The following is a 19,361-nucleotide window of genomic DNA, read 5'->3' on the forward strand; positions in this document are numbered from 1 at the left end:
GGATGGTGGTTGAAGTGTTGTTGGATAACATAGCAAGGGATCTGTTCCAGAGATACTTGGCACCTTCCCCGTTTCTATATTTCTCCCTTTTCATTCATTTTGCTTGTAATCTTCACCTCCCCTCCTCTCTCCCCATTTCCCTGTAAAATGCTTCTGCTTCTCTCCACCTTTTTCCCTTCCTATTACTGTTGTCAAGTGGAGCTACCAGGTTTGTGAGGAATATATTTAAATACGAGTGGGACATGCTTGCACACAGCAAGCATCTACTTGGGTGCAACCTATGTGCATACTTCATAAATATAAGCCTTGTGTATTTGATGAAGTGGATTGTGAAAGATCTTTGTACATTTGATGAAATGGATTGTAGTTGCATTCTGTAAGCAGCTTGATAACTTAAATAAATCAAGAATTAATCCATCCGAAGCCGACATATACAGTCACGTGAAAAAGTAAGTACAAACAACAACAAACAACATGCATTTTAAAGGCCATTTTCCCTGCTAGAGCGGGGGTTAGCCTTGCGGTCCCCATGACAATCTTCTCCATATTGCCCTATTTTCTGCATCTCTCCTTGTTAACCCCCTTGCCCGCATTTCTTCTTCCACCATCTTTAGCCAAGTCTTTCTCGGTCTTCCCCGTCCTCTGCTTCCTTCTACATTCATTTCCATCACTCTTCTCAACCAGTCACTTTCATCCTTCCTCAACACATGACCAAACCATCTCAACCTGTTCCTCTTCACAGCATCAATCACAGGCTCTATTCCCATCATCTTTCGCAATTCATCATTTGTCTTCCTCTCTCTCAACGATACTCCACACATCCGTCGAACCATTTGCATTTCCACCCTTTCCAACCTTCGTTGCTGCTCTACGTTCATTACCCATGTCTCGCTCCCATAAATCATAACACTTCTCACACATGCAGCATACACCTTTCCCTTCAGCTTCAACGACACTCCCCTCATCATCAGCACGCCACTCAGTTCCCGAAACTTCTTCCATGCACATCTCACTCGAGCAACCGTTGCCGAGTCTGATCCACCTTCTCCATTCAGCATGTCTCCGAGGTAGCAAAATGTTTTCACACCTTCCAGCTTCACGCCGTCTCCAAGATCCAACTCAACATTTCCTCCATCTGCAGCTCCCTCTGTGCACACCTTACATTTGAATGTAGCTGCCACACTGGTTAATGACCCTCTCAGACCACTACATTTTTGATGAACCCACTCAGCGCACATTGTACATTGAATGGAGTTCACTCCGACACCCTTCCTACACACAGCACAGGGCCACTTCCCAGTTCTTTCCACCTCACCACATGCTTTACCACTTGCCATCACCTTCGTCTTTCCGATATTCACCTTCAGACCTTTTGTCTCCATACACTCCTTCCACGTGTTCATCTTTTCCTTCAGTCCATCCATACTTTCCGCAATCAACACCAGATCATCTGCATACAACAACTCCCACGGTAAACCCTCCTTTACGTTCTGAGCCAGCACCTCCATCACAGCTACAAATAGTAGTGGACTTAGTACCGACCCCTGATGCACTCCCACCTTCACCTCAAACTCACCACTGTTCCCGTCCTTCGTCCTTACAGCTGTGCGCGCTCTTTTGTACATTGCCATCACTACTCTGATCAACCATTCCTCCACTCCTAACTTCCTCAATGCCCATGTCAATACTTTGCGTGGTACCCTATCGAATGCTTTCTCCAGATCAACAAACCCAAGAAACAACTTCTTCCTCTTCTCCATGTACTTTTCCTGCAACTGCCTCACAATGAAAAGCGCGTCTGTCGTTCCTCTTCCTGGCATGAATCCAAACTGCATTTCGTCGATCTTCACTTTCTTCCTTATCCTCCTCTCCAACACCCTTTCCAATACCTTCATTCCATGCTCCAATAACTTTATCGCTCGGTACGAGCCACACTCCAGAGGGTCACCTTTCCCCTTGTATAGAGGGACGAGGGTACTCAGTTCCCAATCCACTGGAATGCGGCCTTCTTTCACCACCAGATTACAGATCTCTGTCATTCTCTTCACACCCCAACTTCCTGCTGCCTTCAACATATCTCCCACAACTCCCGTCGGCCCTCCCGCTTTTCTACCCTTCATTGCTTTTATCGCTTCCTCAACTTCCTTCTCAGTTATCTTCTCTGCCGGTCCTAAAACTGGGTTACTCTCTATGTTGCCATCCCATTCATTCTCTGTATTCAACAGCATTTCTATATATCTTTTCCATCTTCCTTTAATTCCATCTGGGTCGACAACGATTTGTCCCACTTCATCCTTCAAGCAACTCACCCCCATCACATCACACCTCTCTTTCGCTATCTGCTTTGCAATCCTGAATACTGCTTTCTGACCCTCTTCCGAATCCAAGCGTTCTCCGAACATTTTCCTGCATGCCTCCTGCGCCTTTGCTACCTCTTTCTTTGCAGCCTTCCTGGCTGCCTTATAACTTTCATGCTCTGCTGTTTCTGCTCCCGTACCCTTCGCCTTCTGCCACTCCTTGAACTTCTTCCTCTTCTCGTCAATCCTCTTTCCAACTTCATCATCCCACCACCATGTTTCCGAGTGCCTCGGTGGTCCTTTTGTCCATCCACATACCTCACCAACGGCTCCCAACAGACTAGCTTTCATCGACATCCAACCACTTTCAAGCTCAACCACATCATCCTCGACCCTACTCAGCCTCTCTTTTAATGCCTCCCTTACTGTCACCTCTTTCAACCTCCACACCTTCATTCTCGGTTGGTACTTCACCCGCCGAGCTCTCCTCGCACCTTTCACCCTTATGTCGCAGACAACCAAGTGGTGCTGTGAAACAGCCTCCTCCCCCGGGATCACCTTTGTGTCCCGGAGGTGCCCCCTATCTCGCCTACGCACCATCAGGTAGTCAACGGTTGTCGTCGACCCACCTGACGTGTATGTAACAAGCTTATTGTCCTCTTTCTGGAACTGAGTATTACAAATCAACAAATTAGCTCCATCAGCAAACTCCAAAATCCTTTTACCTTCTCCATTTCTCACACCATATCCGTAACCCCCATGAACTCCGTCAAAACCATCCATACTCCTTCCCACATGTCCATTTAGGTCTCCTCCTACCACAACAACTTCCTCATCTTTCACGTTTTCCAACAGCTTCTCTATCGCACACCAGAACTTGTCCTTTTCTTCATCGCTTTGACCAACCTGCGGAGCATATCCCGAGATGACGTTCACCAAGAGCTTTCCAATCATCATTTTCACCATCATCAACCAATCACTCACTCTCGTCACACTCACCACACTGTCTACAAACTCCTCAGAAAACAGGACACCAACACCATTCACGCCCTCCAGGCACCCTTGCCACACAAACTTGTATTTCTGTCCCTGCCAACCCTTCACCATTCTCACACCACTTCCCTTCCATCTCGTCTCTTGCACACAACATATGTCCACTCTTCTTCTGACCAATACTTCCACCACTTCTCCTGATCTCCCTGTCATTGTCCCTACATTCCATGTCCCAAACCTCAGAAACCGATCTCCACTTCGGGCTGTACCCTGCCCATATGTAGTTGTAATTGTCATGGTTCCCTTTTTGAGGCAATGTTTTTATTTGTTTTTTTTTTATGGCCGGATGCCCTTCCTGACGCCAACCCTCTTAGTCGTCTTTTACGACACGCAGGGATACGGTGTACCTATTCTTATCCAGGGTACACACCAGGATGAAAAAGTAAGTACACCCCATGTAAATTTTGACTTTTTCAACATATTTCAACATACAGCTATTTGATCTTCATTTCAACAATATTGATAGATAAAGGTGATATAATATAACAAATATCATGAAACATTTACATTTTGTAGTCCATTGTATAATCTAAATAAACATAAATGCAAATGTCACATGTGGAAAAAGTAAGTACACCCCGACATTTATCACTCCTTCAAATACCTAAAATTAGAATCAGGTGCACCAGCTCAGGTGCAAATGATTAGAACATCGTTAGAGAGGATCTTGGAGGAACCTGTCTAATTTAAACCTCAGACATTTAGTTTGGTTTGCTCTTTGTTGTTGAAGTGTGCAGCGTCACTATGCCTAGATCAAAAGAGCTCTCTGAGGCCTTCAGGAAGAAGGTTATAGATGCCTACGAGTCTGGGAAGGGATTTAAAAATATCTCCAAACAATTTGAAATCAATCATTCGACTGTCCAGAAGAGCATCTACAAGTGGAGAAGATTCCAAACAACTGCCAACTTGTTCAGGCCAGGCCACCCCAGCAAGTTCAGCCCAAGAGCAGACCACAAGATGGTGAAAGAAGTCTCTAAGAACCCCAGAATGTCATCACCGGACCTACAAGTAGCTCTTGCCACTGTTGATGTCAAAGTGCACGAGTCTACCATTAGAAAGAGGCTGCACAAATTTGATCTACATGGGAGGTGTGCCAGGAGGAAACCTTTGCTGTCCAGAAAGAACATCAGGGCAAGACTAAAGTTTGCCAATGAACACCTAGGTAAAGACCAGCACTTCTGGGACAATGTGCTCTGGACAGATGAGTCAAAGGTAGAGCTACTTGACCACAGTACCAGAAGACATGTTTGGCGAAAACCAAAGACAGCATTTGACCACAAGAACATGATACCAACTGTAAAGCATGGTGGTGGAAATATTATGGTTTGGGGCAGCTTTGCTGCATCAAGGCCTGGGCAGCTCACCATCATAGAATCCACTATGAATTCTTCATTGTACCAGAGGGTGCTTGAGGATAATGTGAGGCCATCTGTCGGCAAGTTGAAGCTCAACGAAGGTGGACCTTGCAACACGACAATCACCCTAAACATACCAGTAAATCCAACAAGGAATGGCTGAAAATAAAGAAATGGAGGGTTCTGGAATGGCCAAGTCAAAGCCCGGATCGAAATCCCATCGAGATGTTGTGGGGGGATTTGAAACGAGCTCTGCATGCAAGAAACCCCTCAAACATCGCACAGCTGAAAGAATTCTGCATGGAGGAGTGGGCAAAAATTTCTCCCAGTCAATGTCAGAGACTGGTAGACAGTTATAAGAAACGCCTTCTTGAGGTTGTTTCTGTCAAAGGGGGCAATACCACCTATTAGAGCCAAGGGTGTACTTACTTTTTCCACATGCGAAATTTGCATTAATGTTTATTTAAATTATACAATGGACTACAAAATGTAAATGTTTCATGATATTTGTTATATTATATCACCTTTATCTCTCAATATTGTTGAAATGAAGATCAAATAGCTGTATGTTGAAATATGTTGAAAAAGTCAAAACTTTACATGGGGTGTACTTACTTTTTCACGTGACTGTAATTACATCCGCCACCAAAGGTGGATGAAGGTTATGTTTTCACACCTGTCTGTTTGTCTGTCCATTTGTTTGTGAACAAGATATCTTAAAAAGTTGTGGACAGATTCAGACGAAATTTGGCAGAAACGTAGCATATGTGACAAGGATGAAATAATTAGATTTTGGTGAAGATTAGATTGTTGTAAAAATCAGAGATACAACATTGTCTCAGATCATGAATTTAATCTGAATCGATCCCTAGCAATACCTGTAAAGAGAATCAACAAATAACATATCAATACTCAGCATTCATCTGAATCAGTAATGGGTTTACAATCGAGCACAAGCAAGCCTTGAACAAAGTGGTTGTACATCCCATCTATTTATGCACCTACGTAACATACAATAAATGTCACAGGAATGATCGCTGCGCTGGATGTCCAAGATCTTTATAACTGCCGTGCAGTGGACAGAAGTCGCATGACACCTGGATTCAGACTTCGACACAATTTCACGACATTCTCCCCGGCATTAAAACTACACTACCCCTAGTGGTTCGAACCAAGCTAGCAAGCTATGTCGCAGTATAGAAAACTTCAGTTAGCAGATGGTTACATAAAGCAGCGATTCATGTTAATCCCAGCCGTAGCGATCGGGACGGCGAATTTCTCTTCCGGCGTGCGTTCGATATGCATCAGGAGCTTCAACCGCGAGTCCAAATTCACCCACGTCAGGATAACCGCCTATTTCGGGTGACGGCGGCGGCACCTCAATGCCGACCGGATCAGGTGCGTGTGGGGGCGGGATTGACGGCGAATTCCCCATCAACAGTATCCCCGCACGGAGCAAGATGACACACCGAAACTGTAGACTCGCGTCCATTTGGCAGCAGCACTCGAGCGTGCTCGGGATTGGCTTGGAGAATATGAACCTTGTCGACGAGTGGGTCGTATTTACTTGGGCGAACCTCGCGTTTGCGGAAAGCCGGTCCGGGCTCAGCAAGCCAGCCCGGCAAAGGTCAGACACCACCTGAACGGCGCGAGTAACGAAACAGACGATCGTGAGGAGTTTGATTAGTAGCGGTGTACAATAAAGTCCTGATCGAGTTTAACGCCCCGTGTACCATCCAGGTCCATCGGTCCAGTCCTAGTCCGTGGGTCTTAAGGCCCAGAGTAATGTCCTTCCATATAATGGCATTAAATCTTTCCACCTGACCGTTCGCCTGTGGCCTGTACGGAGTAGTATAGCTGGAAGCTACATTGCGCTTGAGCAAAAAGGTTCTCACATCTTGGGACAGAAACACAGCACCTCGATCGGTGTTTACATAGGCCGGATTCCCGAACATGGAAAACAAAATCTGCAGACACCGGATAACTGTCCCAGCGGACATATCGCTGCACGGGGAAGCAAAAGGGAATCTGGAGAACTCGTCAACTATCGTGAGAAGGTAGCGAGAGCTACCCGAAGCCGGTAGGCTAGGACTAGCAGGTAGACACGAAGCCGGTAGGGACCCTTTGAAGTCCATAGCCAATCTCTCCCACGGCCGAGTAGCCTGGATCAGTGCACCTATCTGTGGTTTGTAGAAACGAGGTTTGAGTTCGGCACAAACGGAACAAGTGCGACATAGCTGATGAATGTCCTCAACAGAGTAGGGCAAATTACGACTGTGCACATAATGAGCTAAACGAGTCAGACCGGGATGGCACAATGTTTCATGAAGAACACGCAGATCCTCAAAGGAGGTGAGACTCGCACACACCGCTGGTCGTGATAATGCGTCCGCTGCGAGATTTTGTAGCAACAATCTGCTAATTCTATTCTCCGAGTGATTTTCTCATTCTTAATGCGCTGGGCATGGCACGTGTCGTACATGAAAGCGACACTTTGCTGATCAGTAATGACCTCAAAACGTTTGCCAAGCAAATATGGCCTCCAACGCCTAATAGACGCAACTATGGCGTACGCTTCTTTTTCGACAGACGAGTGACGTTTCTCTGCAGAGGAGAGAGTCCTTGAAAAGAAGGCCACAGGTTGCCCCCCTTGAGAGAGCGTGGCAGCTATCGCGTGGTCCAACGCATCGCTTTCCAAAACAAAGGACTTGTTTTCATCTACAGATGACACAGCGGCGCCAGCTATGTCTGACTTCAGCCCATGGAAAGCGACCTTGGCGGCATGACACATGGGGAACACTTTGCAATCCACAAGGGGACGGAGCTTTTCAGAAAAAATTTGGACCCACTTTGAGTAATGTGCAAATAGTCTGAGGGCACGCTTCAGAGAAGCATGATCATGTGGCGGGGCCATGTCGAGCAAGGGTCGCAGTCGTTCTTTGTCTGGGATGATAGTGCCCTGGGTCACGGTGTACCCCAGGAGGTCTATCGTTCGAGCTGACTAGCGACATTTAGCCTCGTTCGGAGTCAGCCGGTACTTGCGCGCAACCTTGAGGAAGCGCTGCAGATTAGCATCATGATGAGCTTGATCGTACCCACAAACCATTAGGTTTTCCAGGTAAACAAAGACATCTGTTAAGTGTTCCTTAGCAATTATGTCATCTATGGCCCTCTGGAAGCATGAACCCCATTGGTTACTCCAAAAGGCAAACGAGTGAACTGGTACAACCTCTGTCCGGATTCAAACCCGGTGTAGATGCGATCGGCCTCCGCAATTGGAATCTGATGATATGCGCTTCAGAGATCTAAAGTGCTGTATACCGAGTACTGTGCTACCTGTCGGACCAGGGAATCCAATCCTGGGAGTGGGTAGGCGTCCAATTCCGTAAACAGATTAATCATCTGCGAGTAGTCGATTACCATGCGTTTGCGATGATTTTCAGTCTGGACTACCAAAACTTGAGCTCTCCAAGACTAGGTTCGATTATGCCCTCCTTTAGAAGTCGACTCGTCTCCTCAGCAATAAATTGCATGTCAGCCCGTGAGTATCGTCGCGATTTAACGGCGACCGGGGTGCAGTCAGGAGTCGAATTGGGAAACAGCGACAGGGGTTCTATATCCATCCCGGCCAGAACGCATACAGAAAGAATATTGTCACCACTAAATTCCATTTCTAACCGACCATGACGACAGAGAAAATCATGACCGAACAAAACTACTACACATAATGTCGGTAAGACCTTTAAATGAACATCCGGAAACATCTGGCCATTGATCACTAGCCTTAGCCGACATTCTCCTTTAGTCCGCATCCAAAGGGCTTGGGAAGCCATGAAAATACGGCGCGTTGTCCCGAGAATCGGCCAGCCATGCTTCTGGACGAGTCGCATGTCAACATAGCTATCAGTTGAGCCCGTGTCGATCAAGGCGTTTATCATCTGTCCCTCAATCATAACTGGAACAACAGCGCTGGACAGTCCGGGCGGCCCGGTAGTTGTCGAGACATCCAGAGGTGGCGATCGAGCCACGCGCGTGGGCCCGCCAGTGTCGAGTGTGGAGCCGATCGAGCCCCGGGCGATGAAAGGATCCCAGTCAAGGTCGCACGAGCCGCGCGAGGGCCCGCGTGTGGAGATGATCCCAGTCAAGGCCGCACGGGGTGCCGATTGTGTCTTGGGCAGCGAGAGAATCACGGACAGTGTCGAGCGAGTTCGCCGGCCTCGTGACGAGCAGCATACCTTTGCAAAATGGCCTCTCCGTGAGCACGAGTGACACGTCGCTTCTCGTGCCAGGCAAACTGACCTCAAATGATTCCGGTTTCCACAGAAAAAACACTTGGCGTTACTCCCGGCAGATTGGGCCGCCGCAGCAGCGGCTGTCACGCTCGTGCCTGAAGCCTCGAAAGCATCCGTTGTCCCCGATTCCAGCGGAGGTTCGGCATCCGTTCGCTCCGCAATAGCAGCACTCTCCGGTCATTCTCACCGGTTAAACCCGCAGTGACGTACGGGCGATCGTACGCTTCCGATTGTCTGTGCTTCGTGTAAAACGAGTGCCAACTCATGAGCCCTTTTCAGCATTAAATCCGACGTCTCCAGCAATCTTTGACGTATTATCGGTGAGTAAATCCCCAAAACAAAAGAATCACGCATCAAATCATCACACACCTGTTCGTGCATCCGAACTTCAGCTGTACAGTCTTTAGCTAAACGACGAAGTTCCTGAATGAAGTGGTCGATGGATTCCGAAGGGTCTTGTCGCCGTGAAGCGAGCTGATAGCAAGTGGAGACCACGCTCCGAGTTTTAATGTAGATTCAACGTAGTTCCACTTCGGCGGTGGCAAACGTGTCGCACTGATAAATGTACTCATAAACGGAATGGGAGACGTGGGAATTAAGAACAGCTAGCTTGATATCGTCCGTGAGATCCGCTTGGGCTCCCAGGTAGCTTGTCAGGAGACGCAACCAGTATTTGAGCTGAGCAGATGCGTCCGGCGCCTGAGGGTCTCCTCCGAAGATCGGTATGTGTATCAACTTATGTGTCATGATGATCTCGATCAAGACGAGAGATGGATTCAGATTAATTGTTGTAAAAATCAGAGATACAACATTGTCTCAGACCATGAGTTTAATCTGAATCGATCCCTAGCAATACCTGTAAAGAGAATCAACAAATATCATATCAATACTCAGCATTCATCTGAATCAGTAATGGGTTTACAATCGAGCACAAGCAAGCCTTGAACAAAGTGGTTGTACATACCATCTATTTATGTACCTACGCAACATACAATAAATGTCACAGGAATGATCGCTGCGCTGGATGTCTGAGATCTTTATAACTGCTGCGCAGTCGACAGAAGTCACATGACACCTGGGTCCAGACACCAGACACAATTTCACGACACATAGCAAGGGATATGTTCCAGAGATACTTGGCACCTTCCCCGTTTCTATATTTCTCCCTTTTCATTCATTTTGCTTGTAATCTTCACCTCCCCTCCTCTCTCCCCATTTCCTTGTAAAATGCTTCTGCTTCTCTCCACCTTTTTCCCTTCCTATTACTGTTGTCTTGTGGAGCTACCAGGTTTGTGAGGAATATATTTAAATACGAGTGGGACATGCTTGCACACAGCAAGCATCTACTTGGATGCAACCTATGTGCATACTTCATAAATATAAGCTTTGTGTATTTAATGAAGTGGATTGCGAAAGATCTTTGTACATTTGATGAAACTAGGGCATGCCCGTACGTGGGTGCCCGTTCCTTGCCAAAAAAAAAAAAAAACGCTACCCGTACGCTCTACCCCGCCCGTACGCCCGTACGCCCGTAAACAAAAAAAACCACGCTCTTCGCTTCCGCCCTTCGCTCTGACTGAATTGGGAGAAATAATGCGCATAAGAAATCGAGAAATTATTATTTTCTCCGGAAGAAATCGAATTACGAACCGTAATGGCGCACGCGCTCGGCTCGGCTCGTTCTGTGATTGGCTGCCGGAAGTGAAGTCTTCACTGTCCGGAAGGTCGCAAATCGCAGTTACGATGAATCGCAAATTAGTTTTAATTTGTTTTAAAACATAGTTTAACGCCAACATAGTTTGCCAACGTGAAATAAATGAATACGCTCTCAAATGTGCCGTCCGAGGCAGAGTCTGTTCGCCACGTTCGGCACACGTGATAGCTCGCTGCTCTCTGATTGGTTGAATCGTTTTTTGGACATAGCTCGGTAACTACTTGTCCGATTAATTTCAAACCTTGAAAAGGCACATCCTCGGGTCCCCAGCAATATACCTGGCAAGTTTAAAGTATATCGGACCCGTGGTTGTCGAGAAACAGCGGTCACAGACATACATACATACATACATACATACATACATACATACATACATACATACATACACACAGAGATTACTGGAATTATAGATAGATGAATTGTAGTTGCATTCTGTAAGCAACTTGATAACTTAAATAAATCAAGAATTAATCCATCCGAAGCCGACATATACACAAAGAATTAAGTTAAGCACCCCCCCCCCCCCCGTTTTTTTACAACCTCGCACATTACAAGTTTGTTGTCGTCAAAACAGTGTAATATACCCATGATATTGCTATATTTTCTGGAGAAGTGATATTATGGTCACATAAAAACATAACAATCATGCCGTTTTCAATATTTTATTCTGAATAATTGAAGGTGAAATTTTTTGGGAATTTTAGGCATATTTTCACCTCAATTTAAGTATGGAGCTATAGGTCCATCACGGACAGTGTGGATGACGTTTATGTTTTCTAACGTACAGTCATTGTTCTGAGAAGACCTCTAGCGATCTTTGCGTCAATAACGTGTGTAGGACCCACGTGATCGGATCACTGACTCAACCCTACGTCTCATAGACCCTGTAAGCCGTCGTATGCGTTGCTGTGGCAGGTTGAACCCCCTCGAGCACGTTTGGGACATGTTGGGACGACAAATTGCGAAGATGGTCCCTCCAATAGCCAATCTGGATGAATTGGAACGTGCATTACATCGGGAATGGAACAACCTGCCACAGCAACGCATACGACGGCTTACAGGGTCTATGAGACGTAGGGTTGAGTCAGTGATCCGATCACGTGGGTCCTACACACGTTATTGACGCAAAGATCGCTAGAGGTCTTCTCAGAACAATGACTGTACGTTAGAAAACATAAACGTCATCCACACTGTCCGTGATGGACCTATAGCTCCATACTTAAATTGAGGTGAAAATATGCCTAAAATTCCCAAAAAATTTCACCTTAAATTATTCAGAATAAAATATTGAAAACGGCATGATTGTTATGTTTTTATGTGACCATAATATCACTTCTCCAGAAAATATAGCAATATCATGGGTATATTACACTGTTTTGACGACAACAAACTTGTAATGTGCGAGGTTGTAAAAAAACGGGGGGGGTGCTTAACTTAATTCTTTGTGTATATAATTACATCTGCCACCAAAGGTGGATGGAGGTTATGTTTTCACCCCTGTCTGTTTGTCTGTCCGTTTGTTTGTGAACAAGATATCTTAAAAAGTTGTGGACAGATTCAGACGAAATTTGGCAGAAACGTAGCGTATGTGACAAGGATGAAATGATCCGGATCTGGTAGTATAATTTTTTAAGTGATTCTTCACCATTGGGAGATAGGGCCAAAAACGATACGTAGCAGGATATGTCAAAAAGTTGTGGACGGATGATTTTGATGAAATGCGATTCTGTATTGTGATTTTTTTTGGTCTACTCTGGGATATAAAACGTAAACTGTTTACCTGGCGGAGGTATGCTCTCTACTGAGTGCCGCTGTCGTTGTCCTTGTTTCTAAGTTGATAAAAGCCATGTACGTGCATGTGCGAGGAGTTGGACGAGAGGGAGCTTAAATTTTTAGATCGAAAAGGTTCGAGACAAAGGACCTTCTAACCAGTTGAGTTGGAGTGAGATTCTGGTTCGAAACATATCGTTCTAGCTTTTTCTCTCTCTCTGCTTCATCGCTGATGAGACACGGGCGGTTTTAGAGACTGTGGACGCCAGACTTAGAGACTCTTTGCCATCTTTCCGATTGTGACCTAATTAACAAAAAACACCTTTTTGATCATAACTTGAATAATCTTCCTCCAATTTTCATGATGTTGGGTTTTATGGATAGATTGTAGAAAGGGACATATTTTCTTAATGTACACTCTATCCCTAAATATTGAAGGTCAAGGTTATATGGTGGTCTGAAAAAAAATATGGCCATCATTGGATCGTGGGCTAAGGGTAAGTCGCAGGTGATCCCGGTCAGGAGAGGCTTACCGTTGGCAATCGCTTTGTGATTGCAGTTTATATCTAGTTGTGTTTTGAAATCAAACTCTTCATATTTCCTTTATTGCTGTTAATATTATAGTTGAACAAAATAAGTTTTTAAAACATGAATTTATGTGAATGGATAAAATTGGCCGCACTGCATGAAAAATGCTTTAGTTTTTTAAGTAATCATGAAGGAGCCCAAATAATTTTAACCTTTGATCAGCTCACTCCTCCCATGGTCACTCTGTTTGTCTAACAACGGCTATGGTGTTGTCTTGCTGTGTCCGCAGATTCCTGGACCCCGAGTTTGGACCTAAACTCTGTGGAAAAATCGATTGTGATCTCCAAGGATCGCAAGATGGTTACTCAAACCAGGACCCAACAACCGTACCCAGACCACGCTGATCGGTTTGATTTTTATCCTCAAGTTCTTTCCTCTGATAGCTTCTCCTCAGGCCGTTACTACTGGGAGGTCGATGTGAGTTTGAGCCGTTGGTGTGTGATCGGATTGGCGCTAAACTCAATGGAGCGGAAAGGGAGAGGGAATGAGTGTGTGTTGGGAAGGAATCCCAAGTCGTGGTGTGTGTGGAAATGTAGTAACAAATACTCGGCATGCCACAACGATAAATGGACCTCACTGACCGTGCCAGTAAAAGTCGACAAGCTGGGGTTCTTCTTGGATTGCGAGGCGGGAGAGTTGACGTGTTTCGGGGACTCGAAGGTCCTGCACGTGTTCAGGGGGAACTTCACGGACTCCGTTAAACCCGCACTGGGGATTGGTTATTGCTTTGGTTACTTGTTTGGTTATTGGTTTGGTGGTGTGAATGATTCCGTGCGGTTTTGTCGATGACGATTCTGCTCGTGAAGCGCAAATTCCTTATTTTGCATCAAATGCATCTGTTAGATCGTAATCAGTGTTGGCATAAGTGTTTGTAAACCCCAATGAGCATCAATTCGAATTGGATGTCTAATTAGCTTCCCTGTGATCCTCACCCTTGTCTGTCTTTTCACATCATCTTCAATCTGTGTTTTTTTTTCTTCATAAATCACTCCCATTGTCATTTCTCACCTCCTGCACACATGCCACGTGAACATGGCCGTCTCCACCTCTGCTAGTTCAAAGCTCTCACATGGGTTTCACAAATGGTTGTCACACATATATCGATTGGATATTGATAATCCTGTTCCTTTACATAAATATTAAATTGATAAATATGACATAGTAGACGAATATCAGTCGAGCGTTCTCGTCCAATGATTAATGTTAGATTTACATGATATGTGATTATATTAGCCTTGCATTAGCCTCATCCGATAGTAAATTTTCATTTGACAAATATAAGCTTATTCGACTTTAAGATGATATTAAGTTTCGGGTTGGCCTATTTCATATGCTCATCTGAAGCAATGGTTCACAATGTTCAGAACCCAGGTTCAAATCCCTTATACAGTACCATATGCATTTGTCTGTTGTATACGAACGTTCTACTTTGATGTCGTTGATCTGCATGTAATCTATGTGCAAGTTCCACTGAGCCTTAGAATCCTGAGATCAATGAAGAAGAAAAGGAAAAAAAAGATTTCATTCACAATTCGCAAATTTTTGTTTCTTTTTTTTTCCCCCATTCATTTTCATTCACAATCCTGCTGTCAAGTTGGTGAAACTGGTGGTGTTGGGTTGTGAACAAAATGTTGGGTTTGTGAAGATCTTACATAAGGCTTAGTGATGCATTTGTAGTTTGTGTTCAAACATTATAATAAATCCAGTTTATCATTCAGCTCTTCCTGCACTGATCTGTTTGTTTGATTGTGCACCTGGGGTTATGGGGGTTGGGTTGGGGAGAGGGGGAAGTTAGTGAGGTAGCTTATTGAGCAATCAATGTTGAGAAAGCTTGCATTTAAGATTTCCCCGTTCCTCATTATTGACGTCATGGTTATTTTGTCATGGTATTAAAAAAAAAAATTGGTTTAGTGTGTCTGTCTTCTTCCTGTTCAACATACAGGCTTAATATGTGAAGTGCGCAGCCTGGTTGTGGAGTGGGTAAAGCATTCATGCATTGCCCTCATAAGTGTGGGTTCAATTCCAATCGCTGCTCGAAAGATCTGGCTTCAAGAAGAGATAACAACACCGGATTTGCCCCAAGAAACACCACTCAAAAAAGATCTGGCCTCCCCAACGACCTTGTTTAGGATATGAGACCCCCTAAACCGCCATTATATGAACTAAATTGTGAGGATGACCAATCTTTTAATTGAATTCACATCAAAGCTCTGAGGCACCTGAGAATCATTCGCTTGCAGTGAGCCTTCTAGATTCCAATTGAAAACATGTATTCTTGAAAACATCATGACCTCAGATGCAAAAGGACGGGAGAATTTCAAATCTTCTGCGCAGTCACCAAGGTTCCAAATGCAGACGTTGGAGCAAAAGGGTTGGTCATGCAAGATTTTATTTAGGCACATGGAAAGAGGTGGTACCATTGGATGAAGCCATAAGTGAAGCAGACGCTGACCAAATGGTGAATGCCACTGATTTTCTTGTGCTCACTTGAGCTGAAATGATAAATTGTTACGGAGTCCTCTGGGGTCTCCTGGTCTCGGTGACCTCCGAACCCCGAGAGGAGCCTCGGCAGAAAAATAAATGTTATCCTGTGTTGAAAATCAATAATGAAACCACACCAAAGATTATAAATGAACAAAATTGTATTAGAAATTATACACAGGTATAACGGTACAACAAATGGCCATTAAGAGTGCACTCTATGTATATCTTATACAAAGTCAGGTACATCACTGCTCTGCCAGCAAATGCACGGACCCTCCTCAATGTCTCTTATAACTTTTCCCAGGTGAATGTGATTCGCTCCAGCGGTCAATGGAACGAAATCCGGTCGAAGCCCGAATCTCGCTCTCCTGTCGATATCCGAAGCGCATACAGTGGGCACGGATGCTCGCCCCGCCAAACAGTACAACGGCGCCCTCCAGAAGCGCACCTTCACCGCTCACTCAGCAAACCGCAACATAATTGGAGACGAAGCGGTCGCACCCACTCATCCCCGACAGTCGGTAGGATGTTGGGGGTGAAGATGACACGAAGCAAACGTTCACAGGTGTCCAAAGCACGGGGTTCGAAATGGCCGACGGCTCTGGCTTGAGCCGATGCGACGAGGCGAGGATTCGTCGGAATCTCAGCGCCCCCAAATCTGAGTACGCAGATTTCCCCACCAACGAATATTCCTATCCCCGGATGTCCCTTCCAGGAACTCAAAATCCCCTCGCGGCTTTCGGTAGACCTTGTTCGTTACAGAGCGCTGACGTCACGCTTCTTCTCCAACTTGGTTCGCGCTGCCTCCTCCTCTTCACCTCATTGTCTTCTCGTTCGGTTTCCTGTATCCTTTTTAAGTTAACCTTTTTAACTTTTAGTAACTGTTCATAAACAATAAACCTTAGGAAGACAATAATAGTACATAGAATCCGAAATCTTTCAAGTGGAGGAAAACCACAATAACGGAAGTTACGAATCCGTAACACTTCCCCCCCTCAAGAAAAAGTTTGAACACAGCGAAAACTTTTTGCATGCAAAAAAAAATTTAAACAACCTAAAATTAACTCACAACCCCAAATCACCAATTCCCGTGGGCAACAATATTCAACATTCCCCAAAAATAAAGCAACAAAATTTCACACAACCCACAGAGATTTCCAAAGTTAATTCACTCTGGACAAAGCATCAGCAACGACATTGTCCCTGCCCTTTACATGTTCACTTTCCCAGTTGGACTCCTGTAAAGCCAAACTCCATCTCATCCCCCTCTGATTTTACTTTTCCTTTCTTTTGAATGAAGGTTAAGGGGTAGTAATCAAAATCCCAATCAAGCAAATCGATAGCACTTTTTCCGGGAGGCCGAGCTGAGGGCCAGATTTCATGGTGGTTGGGTGGTGAGGCCTGGACATTTTCACTACATGGACGCCTTTAGGAACCTGAAGTTCACGGTTAATCCATGTAGGAAAGTTCACTACATGGATGCCTTTAGGAACGTGGCGCGTTCACGGTTAATCCGTGTAGGAATCTTGGCTCGGCTGCTCCGCAGCATTCAGTGCTTCAACTCTTTCTAACTTTCCTAATAATCACGGTTGGACCACTTGTCACTGTAGTCACGTGAATAGCGGTCTCCATCTCGGCCACTGCTCTGATAATCCTTCCTTCGGGAGCTGCCATAACTCTGGAAGCCTCCATAATAATATCGATTGCGGCCACCACCACTACTACTCCATGGTCCTCCTCTGTAGCCCCCTCGACACCTTGGAAATGCCTTCCCTACTGTTATGGTCCGACCCTCCAACTCCTTGCTATTCAGATCCTTTTCTGCCTCTCTGGCATCCTTTGAGTTTTCAAACATGACAAAGCCAAACCCTCTTGACTTTTGTGTCTCCCTGTCTTTTATCAGCAGCACTTCCAAAAGCGGTCCATATTTGCTGAAGGCAGACTCCAGAACATCTTCCTTTGTTTTGAAGTTCAGTCCACCTACAAATAACTTGCTAAATTTGTCGCCATCCCTAACTGGTGTGGTGTTAGTTTCCCTACTGGGCTTTTTAACAACCATCGGGTTACCATAAACTTGACCACTGGCCAAATCATTCCCGATAACAACAGATACTCCCTCTACAGGAAGAGTGGCTTGTAAACCTACGGTGACCGGTCCTGACACCACATCGGACTCCAAATGGATGGCATGAAGTGGAGCTCTAACACAGCCACCAATCCCCTGTAAACTAACACTATCACCGGTTGCCGTCTCCTCTGACAATGGCAAGATGCCTTGAAGCTTTAAAGATTGATGTGCTCCGGTGTCCCTCAATACCCTAACAGGTCTCCGGTTAGTCGAGGCTCCATCCAGTGACACAAACCCCTCTGAAATAAATGGTTGGTAACCCTTTTGAGGGCGATTACTCACATTTGCCATTGCATTCGGAGTGGTACTAGTCGAACTCCGATCCTGATTTTCCTTTCCCAGAGCATAACAGTGGGACATCAAGTGCCCAGGTTTATGGCAAAAAGCGCAAGTAGGCCCGGAGGAGAACCTCGTGGTCTGCCTCGAGCCACCCGGAGGATACGTCTGCCTTGGAACTGTTGTCTTCTGATTTCTAGAAGTCGTGGTATCAGAGTGGTCCTCAGTCATCTCGAGGCCGCCCCCATGAATTTTCGTTCTCCGCCCCTGATGTACCATAGCTCCCCTGGCTAGGTCGAGGCGAGAAGTTAGGTTTATGGAACCTCATCCTGTGTGTTAAGGCATAGTCATCTGCCATGGTTGCTGCCTCATACAACTTTGGTACTTTCCTTTCCTCCAGATGTACTTTAATGTCCTCATGGACACACTGTTGGAATTCCTTCCACCAGGATCAATTGTCGCAATAGTTCGAAGTCTTTCCCAACCCCTTTTGAATCACACCACCGATCAAACATGGTTTCTTTCATTCTGGCAAACTCCACATGGGTCTCATTCTCCCTCTTCCTGGCATTCCAGAATTTTTGCCGGTAAGCTTCAGGGACTAATTCATAGGCTTTGAGAATGTTTTTCTTCAATACCTCATAATCTGCACATTGGTCCATCGGTAAAGCCGAATAAATATATTGAGCTTTACCCACCAGAACACTTTGCACTAATATTGTCCAGGACTCCTCAGGCCAGTTTAGCAGTTGAGCCACCTTCTCAAAGTGTGAAAAAAAAATTGGCTACCTCCTTTTCATTGAAGGGTGGAACCAGCCTCACATGTCTGCCAACATCCCAGGTGTTCTGACTAGGTGTCGAACCAGTCAGCATGGATGGTACCTCTCCCCATTCTCTCATTAACTCCAGCTCCTTGACTTTAATTTCCTGCTGACGCACCATTTCACGGTCCTTTAACTCCCTTTCGGCTTTTCTCTCCTCTGCTTCGAGTTCCCTTGCAGCTCTCCTTTCCTCTGCTTTTTTGTCTTCTAACCTTTCCTGGAGTTCTCTTTCCACTGCTTTGATCCTTTCTTGGCTCTGCAATTGCATCTCCACTTTCTGGAGCTCAACATTTTCTTGTTCTTCTGGTAACCAATCCAGGTTACCCTCTCCCCATGTTCCTAGTTCCACCATAGATGCTATCACCACTATCTGCATCTCTGTTTTCTTCATTTTAGCTCGGACCTCCAAGCTAAAATGTTTGCCCAATATCAAGAGTTCCGATTTTGGTACCGCTCGGAACTGTGCCTCACTAGGGGTCGCTGTAAACTTCTCTGCGTCAAACTCCATGGTGACTATCCGTTAACACCTGTTAACCTTCACACAAGAAATTTTCCAGAAAAAAAAATATATATATATTTTTTG

General features: G+C 45.4%; 1 protein-coding gene across 5 annotated transcripts in view; it reads left to right on the plus strand.

Annotated features, from left to right (window-relative positions):
- Window positions 1–14,786, plus strand: part of LOC137414022 (tripartite motif-containing protein 60) — a 60,021-nt gene extending 45,235 nt beyond the window's left edge. For all 5 annotated transcript variants that reach the window (XM_068099488.2, XM_078769959.1, XM_068099481.2 and 2 more), the window contains one exon: window positions 13,299–14,786. In XM_068099488.2, coding sequence (XP_067955589.2) covers window positions 13,299–13,858 — 560 coding nt within the window. In that variant the 3' untranslated portion in view covers window positions 13,859–14,786. The remainder of the gene's footprint in view (window positions 1–13,298) is intronic.
- Window positions 14,787–19,361: the final 4,575 nt, after the last annotated feature.

This window comes from Myxine glutinosa, chromosome 1 (genome assembly GCF_964187855.1).
Source record: "Myxine glutinosa chromosome 1, kmMyxGlut1.1, whole genome shotgun sequence".
In the NCBI taxonomy this organism is placed as follows: Eukaryota; Metazoa; Chordata; class Myxini; order Myxiniformes; family Myxinidae; genus Myxine; species Myxine glutinosa.